We start from the raw sequence: 11984 nt of genomic DNA on the forward strand, positions 1-11984 counted from the left end.
TGTAATTGTGTGTTACTTGAGTACTGCTACTATCAGATTTTCATTACTCTTCTTCTCTACAGTTGATGATTTTAGGACTGTTTCTCTGAAGTTGTTGCAGACTCACTTTAAGAAATCTTTAGAGGAACATAAAATGAGCAGGGTGGAATTCCTCCCAGTTCACTGGCATAGTTCTCTGCATGGAGATGCAACAGGTGTAGACAGGTGAGTATATTGTTTAATGTTGTGAACTTCATACAAGCTGCATCTTAACAGCTTTTGTAAAGTGGATAAAAAGAGAAGTTAATATGTTCTTCAGGCTAGATGAATAAATGTATGATTGGATTACGAAAGAGAATTGCTTATTTTTTTTAATTAGCATTTTGATGAGGAGTATAGGGAAAGCTGGAAAGGCATGTGCAGTATTTTCTCTCGTTTATTTTCATGACACTGAGTGACAGGATACGTATACACACACACACTTTTTCAAGACTGCATTTTCGTGAAAGTGGCTAATGCGTTGATACATGATGATAAGTAAGTGTGTAAAGATAGTGATCATAAGTGTGAGGTGGTGAGCACAGAGTTGTATTGTCCAGCAACAGGTATGTACGATTTAGAGTGGAGAGTTTTCTCTCCTGTACCTTCCTCCAGTCTCACTGAGTCTGACCCTAGGAGATGTCAGTGTCCTCTTTCTCAGGAAGACATTGAGCCCTCTGTCCAGTCCTAGAGTAGTACCTGAATTATGATTAGGCAGTTGAGCTAAGATTTTTCTTTTTTTTTTTTTTTGAAACAAAATATCTATATTTGGGTAGGAGTGCTACAGCATTTTAAAATCTATTTTAAAATCACTTCTTGGTGCCTGTGCCTTTGCTGTCGCTTGACATTTCAAGCTGTTTTCTCTTGCTCAGAGATGGGGAAGTAGAAATTGCGAGGGTAGCAACCTGTACCACTTAGAGCGCATGCTGGTGTTCTGCAGACTGTTCTAGCTCAGTCAAGTCATACTGTTTTCCTAGAGTCTTAGTCTTTTTTTCTCATTTGAACACTGCATTATCATTAGGAATGAAGATCCTCATTCTGTTAATCAAACCAGGCAATGCTAACTAACTAAGGCAGTCTCAGTTCTCTAGCAATTCCATTGCAGCCGTCCTAACTCCAGGCAGGCAGATGGTGATGCCAAGCCTTTTCTCCAAAGAGAGAGTATTATGTTGCCTGTTACTTCAATTTCACCTTCAATTTTTATATGCGAGTTCTTTTTCTCTTCCACTTCTACCAATCTGCTCACAAAACTTCCCTGTTACTATATGAGAGCAGTGTTGGAACAGAGAAGAGATTATTTCAGGCATCTCTTCAGCCTGAAAAGAGAGAGAGAAAAAAGGGAGCTGTATCTTTCTCAAATACGTATAATCAGCAGATAGCACTAATGTATGAATATGCAACAAGGCCAGAAGGCTATATGTTTTTTTTAATGTCTGTAGAGACCACATCTGTAGTATTTACACTGCAGTTCTACTATCTGTCATTTCAAAAGTTAACAAAGTTCTTAGCTGCATTTCCTCAACGGCATTTGTGCTTCTAATGATTTTGTGTTACTAGGAACATAAAAAAAATCACTTTGCCGAGCATTGGACGCCTGCGCCACTTCACCAATGAAACACTTCTTGACATACTGTTTTACAACAGCCCCACCTACTGTCAGACGATTGTGGATAAAGTGGGGATGGAAATGAATCGTTTGTATGCACTTTTCATGAGTCGCAACCCAGACTTCAAAGGAGGGGTCTCTCTGGCTGGGCACAGTTTAGGTAATTATCTAAGGAACTGATTTGGGATAAAACCAGCATTCCTACACTGAGGGAAATGGAACCTTCATTAAGTATAAGGCTAAAATTAGCTGATAGGGCATAGCTGTCTTTCAGAATACTGCTGACTGTAAGTCAAACACCTCTCATAGCTAAGTTTATAAGGCTTTGAGAGAAGGTTAGTACTTCATGGATGTGTGCATTTCCCCTTTCCCCCCCCTTAGTTTCCTTCATGAAGATTTAGTGTCTAATTTGCATTTAAAAGTTGACAGGTTATCTGGTGTCTTGTTAGGTGGGTAACTTCTGTGTCTCAGAACCCCCACTTAGTAAAAGTAAGATAATTTTTTGCAACATAGAATAAGTGTTATGAAGACATATGACATACTGGTTTAGGCTGGTACTTTTCCTCCAGTTTGGCAAGCAGTCTAGGATGGTTAAGGAAAGATAGTTTAATCATGGCAACTGCATAAAGCTATTTCACATGAGTGGTGGTGGGGGAAGTTTCCTTTTTGCTGAGAATGATCATGTTCAAGTTAATATGTGGGTATTTTAGTTTTAATTCAACCATCTTTTTTTATCAATCTATACATTGCTATTACTATTGCATATAAATGTTGCTTAGGATTTAGGGACAGGAAAATCTGACATTTTTCCGAAGGCAACTTTAATTCCTGTTTCCAGGTTCCTTAATTCTCTTTGACATATTGTCTAACCAGAAGGACTTGGCTTCATCAGTAAATACTGGACCTTTCTCTGGTGTTAATGGGACTGTAAAGGACGTGGCTGTTCATGATAAACAGGTAATTTGCATGCTAATCTTTCCAGACAAATAGATCTGGTATTTTCAGCAACTTTTTCTTAAGTTTTCAGAATTTATTATCTGAAATACAGTTGTGGGTTCTGATAGTACATTTTAACATGTTAATGGAAACGTGCAGTTTTGTAAATACTATCAATTCTCAGGACAAGCTATTTGCATCTCTCTCAAATTCCAAGTAGGCCAGTAATGGGATTTGATCATGAACATCACCTCTGACCCTCATGGACACGTAACTTGGTCTTAACAGTATCTGAATGGTGGGAGAGATGCATAAGAGGGAAAGAATCTATCTGTGTTCAGGGGCTAGAAACAGTGACCAGTTCTTTGATGACTAAAAGGAAATATTTTTGAGTGTCGGAAAGCTCAAGAAACCTTTTGCCTCTTTTAGTAATTTTTGAATATATATTTTGCTCGTCTATTATTAGTGGAAAATCTGTATCGTGCTTTACTAAAAATGGGCATAAATTTGCAAAGCTTACATAATCTCTTTTAAAGAGAAAGTAATTAAGCTTGTATTTACTTGGTGCATATTGGCTTTTCACTGTTAGATGGTGTGATTCTGTTTCTGTGCTGTTTTTTTAAGATGACTGAAGATACCAGTTCCTTGGGCTCCTCAATTACTACTTCTGGTGATGACCTTTGTGAGCCTGAAGTAGATGATGATGTTCCTACTTTGCAGAAGACTCTGGAAATGCTTAGTCTGTCGGAGTATGCAAGCACATTTGAAAAGGAGCGAATTGACATGGAGTCTCTGGTACAATAATGTTCGCTTGAGTTATGGGGATTGCCAGGGTGTGGAGGTTTATGTTTGGGTTTTATATGGTTTTGGTTGTTTGGTTGTTTTATGAGTTTGGTGTACCATGAGGCATGAAAGCATTGCAAAGGGGTAAGATAATTAATGTCTGACGTGAAGACTAAGTAACTTTTTTTTTGTTCCTTGTGGGTTTTTTCCCAATTATTATAGGGCACTTTGTATCATGTCTTTTTAATTTTTTTGCAATTTCTGTAGCTTTATAAAATGTCTTATCTAATTCGCAAGTCATTGTGAATAAGAAATGATACATGTTACTAGAAAAGTTATGAAGTATGCTTTGATGTGTGTGGGGTTTTTTTAGCTGATGTGTACCGTCGATGACCTGAAGGAAATGGGGATACCTCTTGGACCAAGAAAGAAAATAGCTAATTTTGTAAAAGACAGAGCAGCCAAGCAGGTAAGTACATTTTTCAGGAATGTTAAATAAGAAGCTGTTAAGCAAATGTAACTGACTTCCTTGCTGTGGAGTAACTTCTATTCTTTAACACGCTTGTTAACATCATGGATATATTAAAGGAATTTTGGCAACTGTGAAATAAACTGTTTTTTCCTGATTTTGAAACTTGTCTCAAAAGGAACAAAAGAAAGCAGTAGCAGAAAAGAAAGCAGTGCTGGCTGCCACACTCCAAACTCAAGAAGATGCCCAGAAAGCAAAAGACACTGTCTCCCCTTCAGAATCTGGTCAGCTGCAGTCAAAGAGGAAGCTTCCAGTTGGTGCATCTGTTTCTTCTGTGAACGTTGACTATGAGTATTTTGAAGTTGGAACTGGCCAGGTGAGACTACATAGATTTAAATGATTCATTTGGAACAATGCTGTCCTTTTGCTTGGTTTTGGTTTTTTTTATGTTGATGACTTTGTGCTACTTCCCTTGATTGTTGTACAAAAGTTATGTTTATGTAGAATTTTACCCTTTGGGAGAGTGGGTTAGATTATTGAAAAGCAAAACTTATTGTAACAAGGAGGCCACTACAATTCATTTTTTCTTTCAGCAGTGAGTGAGCTGTAAACACGGTTCTGTGCCAGAAGCAGGACAGGGTGAATGACGTAATATTGAATGGTTCTGTGGCTTTACATTTAACATAGTAGCCTAAATTGATCCATTTATGCTGTTATATTTAAGTTTTACCTCAAACTTAGCTTAAAAACCAAACCCCAAAGACTTCCTGTTTTAAATATATTTTTAAATTTTTTCATACTTTTGAATTTTTTTAAGAAAAACATTTTAATATTATAGTATTAAAATGTATTAGTACTATAGTATTAGTATGGAAGAGGGCAATGCAGCTGAAGCTTCCTGGAAGTACTGTGAGCATGTTGTTGATTTAATACACAACTTGTTTTTCCTTCCTAGCTAAGCATTATGTTAGCTAGCTGGCAGTTCTGAGAGATTATGTATCTGATTTCTGTCTGCTAGGTTTCTGTGGTTTACAGTGCATTGGACTTTGAACCAGATATTTTCTTTGCTCTTGGTTCTCCTATTGGTGTGTTCCTTACTGTGAGAGGTGTGGAGAAGATTGATGAAAACTACAGGCTTCCTACCTGCAAGGGATTCTTCAATATCTATCATCCAGTGAGTAAGCAGTACTTTTGAGATTTGATTTTAGTTGCTGCAGATGACAACAATGCAGAATACTAAATTTTAACCTCTGAGCATTACACCTCCTGTTCCCCTACGTACATTTCCCAAAACACCCTTTTAAAAAAAACGACCCAACTGAAATTTATATTCGGAATATTTGTGGTCTTTTACTGCAAAAGTGAAGTAAAGCTATCTATAGGTTCCATACCTAGCATTCTAGGTATGGGTTGACTTGATAATATTTGCCCTGTTCATTTTTAGAGCTTAAAGAACTTTTTTTTATTTGAGCCGTTTACAGGACTTCTCTAACTTTCCAGTTTAGATTTTGGGAAATTTAGAAATTCTTAGAGGTTTTGCAGTGCATGCAGTACATCTGTCCTCTTCTGTTCCATCTCGTTTAACAATTAAACAGTGACATGTTGGTAGAGATCATCAGAGTGCAAGAAAATTTTGCTGCTCTTCCGCTGTTGTGTTTCCTCTCTTAGAATCTCTGTCTGTAGGAGAACGAGACCTGCTTAATCTTACAATTAAACTAAATGGTCATGAACTGAGTTTCTGTAAACTGAACAGAATTAAAAAATGGTTCTCTATTAATCACAAATAGTTTTTTTTTTCACTGAAATGTGATAATTGGAATAATCTCTAAGATAACTAAATGTCAATGTGTTGTTTCTTAACAGCTTGATCCAGTAGCTTACAGGTTAGAACCAATGATCATTGAAGACATGGATTTAAAACCAGTTCTTATTCCACACCATAAAGGCAGAAAAAGACTTCATCTGGGTAAAAAGAAAAGTTATTTCATATATGGATCTCATTCCTAATTTACTCATTTGATGCATTAGAATATGGTAAAATTTCAAGAGAGTAAACAGTGTTGCTGGATATCTAACTCCATGTTTTTCCTAAACATCAGAGGGGATTCCTCCCAGCCCCGTAAGTTGGGCATTCACAATTGCATTCAGATATAGTAATCGTAATTCCTCCAGATTTGAGCTTCTAATTAACAAAGTTCCATTTTAAAATTGCTTATTCACCTTAATTTCTAAGATGATGTGAAACAGAAACTAAATTTACTGGTTTCTTTTACCTTGTCCCTAATGACCACCATGAAGTGTTTAACCAGAGTCTGTTCAGTATTGGAAACGTTGAGGAAAAAGGTGGTTCCCTAGACATTGGTGGGCAGGGACTGGATTTTGTTGCTCACGGGTACACATCAGATCAAGGTGCTATACTTAAATTTTGCATACCTAATAAGGAAAGTCAGTTTTGCTGTACAGTTGGCAATATTACTGTTGTACAAGTTCACAGAGCCCTCCTGAAAGCCTGTCTTCAGGCACTTGGATGGAGATACTCTGCAGTATTCATACTTTAGAATGGTACATTAGAACGAGTCTGCTTTCCTAGACTACACAAGGTACCTGTTAAGGAATGTTTTAGGTTACAACTCTCAAAAAGTATATAGTAAAGGAGAAAAATATGGTCTGTTGCTCTTTGCTGGGTTTTCTTTGATGTAGTTGAATGTTCCATAGTCGTGAGCCCTGATCTAGCAGACTCATGTGGTTCTAACCAGTTATTGTGAAGAGCTCTCCTTCATTCAGAGTTTACCACCAGTATTGGATGGCAGCTTGGTTACTGGTGACACAGTTACTGAGCTGTAGCAGAATTACAGGCTAGAGTTGTCTGGAAGTGCTTCTCCAAATTCACTGCTACTGCAAGAGACATTGGCAGCTCTTCTGGTCTCTTCTGCTGTGCTGGAGTTTGAAACGAGCCTCTCTATAATTTCCCTTTAGTGTAGGATGTTAGGAGTGATTGTGGGTGGTGGTGGTGTTGAGGGATTGGCTGGTGTAGCTATTTTTGTGGACCCTTCTGGACTTGGAGGCTGTTGGACTGTTTCCTGTGCTAGTAGGTGTTAATTCGTTGGCCCATACAGTGAGGAATTAATTGTGTATTAATTACATTTCACCTAATTTTAAATGAAGTAGAGAAGCATGATGTAGCAGGCCTGTTTCTCCTAATAATTGGGATGTTTTTTGAATAGGGTTTAATCATTCTGGTTTTAGTTTATAATTTTAAATCCTTCTACCATGGTGATTTCTTTCTTGCTTTATTTATTTTTAGAGTTGAAAGACTCTCTTTCTCGTATGGGATCTGATCTGAAACAGGGTTTTATTAGCTCTTTGAAGAGTGCATGGCAGACCCTTAACGAATTTGCACGTGCTCATACATCTTCAACTCAGCTACAAGCAGAACTGGAGAAAGTAGCTAACCAAATTAAAGAGGAAGAAGAAAAGCAAGTGGTAGAAGGTATGTGGACACGTTGTTGGTTTTCTTATAACTTACTGATCTCAAATTAGTAGAAACTTGTGCATCCTAGGGACTGCTTGCTATTGATTTTCCTGACCCTATCAAGGAGGTCTCTGTGCATTTTGGAGTATTAATGTTAAATGTAAGGTCTATTGCTGCATTTTTTTGTCTTTTAGGAAAGGAGAAGTTGACTTTTATTGAAGGATATTTTAGGCTTGAGTTTGTATAATGTTTCAAGCTTCTGTTAGAAGGGCAGGTTTCTAAATCAGTTGTGTTTTCTTTCCTCTCAGGGCAAATTAGTCCAAATAAATATTTATTTGTGACATTTATTCTCTTCAGTAGTGTTCTGCTGATTTTTTGGGATGAGCTAAGAGGCATTTAAGTATGTGCTCTAACAGAAAAAAATGCTGCTGAGGAAAATAAACTTAAGTCAGATATCAGTATTACCCCTAATGATACCAAAGGCAGGCTTCCCAATTGTGAATTATCTGTTGGTGTTTAGTAATTCTGGCTTTGTCTATACTTACAAAGACAAAACATTCCTCCTAGTTTACACTGAGGATAGTGATTGACTCTATGCAAGGGGGATGTAAAAATATATTATTTCAGGTTATTTGCTTGTGGAATGACTGGATCTGTCTACATGTAAACAGTGGGGTTTGTTTTTAAAATTGCTCAGCTACTACTTTATGTGAGCTATTCTTCAAACAAACTGTGTTTAAACTGTTATGAAAGAAATAGGCCTATAGTTCCAGTAACTTTTCTGAATTATGCAGTGGTGTGCTAGTCAATTGAGGCTGTTACTGTCTTATTGCAAGCACTTGGAAATTATAGCAGGGAAAATGGGTGATATGTCTTGATTTCAAGCAGGCTGTGCTTGAAAATAGTTTAAATCTTAAACTCTTTAATTTTAGCTGAAAAGATCACTGAAAGTCCAGACCCTCCAAAAGACGAAGACTTTTTAGTGAAGGTTGGAATGCTAAATGGAGGACGTCGTATTGATTATGTTCTGCAAGAAAAACCAATAGAAAGCTTCAATGAATACCTTTTTGCTTTACAGAGTCATTTGTGCTATTGGTAAGAGGAAATATGTGTGATTCTATAAATACTGCTTTTCTGATATAACTGTATATCTTTAATTGTTGGTAACGACATGCCTACCATTTTCTTACTCCTATTGTCTATTATTTACCTGTGACAATTACGATAATAGCTAGAATCATGTTTCCTGTCTTGAGCGTTTTATAATGAAAACTCACGTGATCTCTGTCAAAAATCATGCCCTGGTGTTTCACTTCAAGTACATTTTGACAAAAATAATTGGGTTTATATACACAGATCTATTTTTCAGGCTACTGCTGATTTGAGGGGTTAAACAAAAGGACCAACCAATTATAAAGCTACCAGAATAGGAGTTGTTCCAGTGGTCGATGTGTATGCATATGACTTGGGAGACCTGAGTTTTCTGGGTCTTTGTAATCTTCGAAATGTTTGGAAAAGGCGACTGTCGAGTTGGATGCGAGGTCCTCATCACTTAATTCTGAAATGGCCTCTCTTTTGGAAAGATGTTGCCTTCCCACACAGCATACTGTAAAGATAAATTTGTTATACTCTGGACGCTCAAGTGTTATATAATTGAGACGATTCGATTATTAAGGTAAACAGTATATATGACTGTCCAGGAATGTCAGTCTCAAGGTGTCGCACCTAGATGTCACTATTAGCTAATCTCATTTCAAAATAAAATTCTGTGTTAGCACGAAGTAAACAAACCTATCGTCCTGTTTGCAATAAAGACATTGCATACTGGTCTCTTGAACTTTGACACTCAAAACACACACCTTTAGCTACAATCATTTTCAGAACAAGGAGAGCTCCAGGAGCATTCTGACAACTGTAGTTTTTCAAATAAGACTATTCATGAAGGAATTGTATTAGACTACAATATGTAGTAAAACTTTATTACCTCTTCATGTTGGAATGAAATTGCTGGATATTGATGCTCTACTATCACAGATTAACAAATAAAAGGAAGAAAAAAGGCACAGTGGATCTTCCTGTAAATTTGGATGGTTATGATTTACCACTTGTGTACAGTGGTTGCTCATATACTGAACAATTTCTAGAACAAGAAGCAGAGTTTGGTGTCATCATGGAGTCAGAGCTGCAGTACACCATTGCCTTATCTGGATTTGGATTTACTTTTTTTTTTTAAGTGCTTACGTGTTTCAGATGGAGAAAGATATAATTCCATTTATAGGAATAGCAGTAACTATTGACCTGTTGTATTTGCCCTTATGAGTTGCTCTCTTTTTTCTTTTTTTGGTATGTCATTGTATGCATTTTTTACTGTCATAAAATTAAGCACACGTGAAAATACACAAGATGTGGAATGGTAGAGCAAAGGATGTGTAAACTGTATTTGGCAACACGACAGCACACCTTTATACGTAATAGGCAAGCTGGGATGTCAGTTGCTGAGCTGTGCAAAATGCTATTGGTGAGTGACTGGTTTTGTCTTTCAGTCAGCAAAATACTAGTCTCTTGTTCTGAGTTTAGCAGGTGCTGGACAAGTGGTGCTACACTATTTTTGAAGGTTTTGATTTTCAATAGCTAATAGTTTTTAGAAGCAGGATTTTTTCCAGAGGTTAAGATGTGGAATTGAAAGCAGGATCTTACTGAAGTCAGTATCACATTGGATCTTATTGAAGGATCTTATTGAAGTCAGTATCACATTGTTAAGGATCTGGAGATCACTTATGTTGTTAAAACTGCTGGAGAAGGGATTATCAAGGCTGCAGTGCTGATGTGTGCCAGCACTGTTGAGCATTGTGCTCTGGCAGGGCTCCCGAGCAGTCTGACCCGGTGGTGGCAGTGGCGTTTCGCAGGTAGAGTTGAAAGGACAGGGAGCTCTTTTCCACAAGGCGGCAGCCGATCATTGCCAGGTTTTTAAAAACTTGCTACCCATAGCCTTTTTTTGTCATTCAAGTAAGGAAGATAAGCACAATGATTAATGACCCAAATATGAGAGGGTTTTTTGGTTTTGTTTTTGTTTTTTTTTTTTTTTTCTTTGGAGGGGGGTGGTGGGGAAAGCCTTGAAATGAAATGATCTCTATGTTAGAGAGAACGGAGCTTCTGTGTTGATCTTTCTGCTTGCTTGTTTGCTTGTTCGTTTAATAGTGGAGACCATCAAGAAATGCGGTTAATATCTCTGTGCTAAATTGTGGAAAATATCTGTAGTCCCTTAGCTTGCATGTTTAACTCTGTCCTGGTGGTCTGTAAATGATGTTCCTCACATTTGGAGGATTGCAGTTCTGACTGTCTAAATCTCCTTTACTGTCTCCCTATGTCAATGTCATTTCTTTTAAAAAGCACGGGAAGCTACCCTTACCTAACAACTCCTGCAGCTTTGGAACTTTGTTAAAATTTGCCTGTTTAACTTTGTTATTTTTTACAGTGGTTGTTACTCTTTTGTGTTGGTGTTGTATAGACTGTATAGACAAATAAGAAACTTAAGTCTGTCCATATTAAATTTAAATTCAGATAGCCTAAAGTTTTGATTTTGAAAAGGGGAGGGAAAACACCAATTTGGAAACATGGCACTTGAATTATATTGATCTTTGAATTATTTGAGAACTTCCTTACTCTTTAGTGGTAAGGAAGAGAGGAAGACTATGGATATTTAATACAGTCTATTTACAAGGAAGTGCCACCGGTTAGGAGAGAAGAATTAGAATATTGCTGATAGAACTGGCAAGGCTGAGTTTTGACATTGGACTGATAGATGCAGTGGAGCAAGTAAGGGAAGAAAGCCTTGACAAGTAGAATGTATTCTTGGTGGAATACATTCAAGAGCCCATCGCAGACAAAAAGTGATAGATTATTTGAGGAGATTTAAGCCAAATAAGTAACATCAAAGAAGTGGATGGAGAAGGGGATTACCCATTGCAGCCATAGTAAGTTAGGGAGGACAGAGTGGGGGGAAAATGCATAGAAAAAGGTAAAGGCTAGGGCTGATAGCAGAAATAATCCAAAACTGATGAAGAATTGTAGCTCAAAGGAAGTCGGTATGGTAAGGCCCTGAAAGATAAGGGCAATAGGTTGTGCAAACTTTTTAGAGAGCTGGAATGGGATGAAGTGTGGCTTACAAGAATTAGAATATGGACCATACCAAAATAACACTTTTTTTTTTTTTTTTTAAATTCTTCATAGGGGATCTGAAGACACTGCCTTGCTGTTTCTCAAAGAAATATACAGGACTATGAATATCAATCCTGAGCAGCCACAGCATTGATGTATAGAAACATGAATTTGTAAGTTTGTTCTAGTCTAACTTACGTACTCGTATTAAATTCAGCTGCAACTTAGGTGTCTTTACTTTCCCTTTTTCCTGTGAAGTTCAGATTATGAAGCAGGCAGCCGCAAAGTGTCATTTTGATTGCAGAAACGATTTCTAGGCTTAAATGCAGGGGAAGTCTTCAAGTTCTTCCCCCCTTCATTCCTCAAAAATATCTGATGTTGGAGTTTTTCATATGGGATAATAATTGCCAGTACAAATATGTCAAAAAATATGATCTCTCTTTATCATGTTTCTCCCCCAATTCAATGTTCAGTGAATGTTCAAGTGTAGGAAAACTTGGTGATGTTGGATATGATGAAACTTCATTTACAGTGCAGTAGAT

At 37.3% G+C, this 11984-nt stretch overlaps 1 protein-coding gene across 1 annotated transcript in view; it reads left to right on the forward strand.

The window, feature by feature from the left end:
- Window positions 1-11596, forward strand: part of SEC23IP (SEC23 interacting protein) — a gene marked incomplete at its 5' end in the record, with an annotated part of 17277 nt that extends 5681 nt beyond the window's left edge. The window contains 11 exons of the mRNA XM_009583217.1: window positions 63-204; window positions 1576-1784; window positions 2463-2581; window positions 3185-3355; window positions 3717-3812; window positions 3991-4188; window positions 4831-4986; window positions 5676-5778; window positions 7117-7302; window positions 8217-8379; window positions 11515-11596. Coding sequence (XP_009581512.1) covers window positions 63-204; window positions 1576-1784; window positions 2463-2581; window positions 3185-3355; window positions 3717-3812; window positions 3991-4188; window positions 4831-4986; window positions 5676-5778; window positions 7117-7302; window positions 8217-8379; window positions 11515-11596 — 1625 coding nt within the window. The remainder of the gene's footprint in view (window positions 1-62; window positions 205-1575; window positions 1785-2462; window positions 2582-3184; window positions 3356-3716; window positions 3813-3990; window positions 4189-4830; window positions 4987-5675; window positions 5779-7116; window positions 7303-8216; window positions 8380-11514) is intronic.
- Between the last annotated feature and the right edge of the window lie 388 nt (window positions 11597-11984).

The sequence above is a fragment of the Fulmarus glacialis genome, unplaced genomic scaffold (assembly GCF_000690835.1).
Source record: "Fulmarus glacialis isolate BGI_N327 unplaced genomic scaffold, ASM69083v1 scaffold13008, whole genome shotgun sequence".
Taxonomy (NCBI): Eukaryota; Metazoa; Chordata; class Aves; order Procellariiformes; family Procellariidae; genus Fulmarus; species Fulmarus glacialis.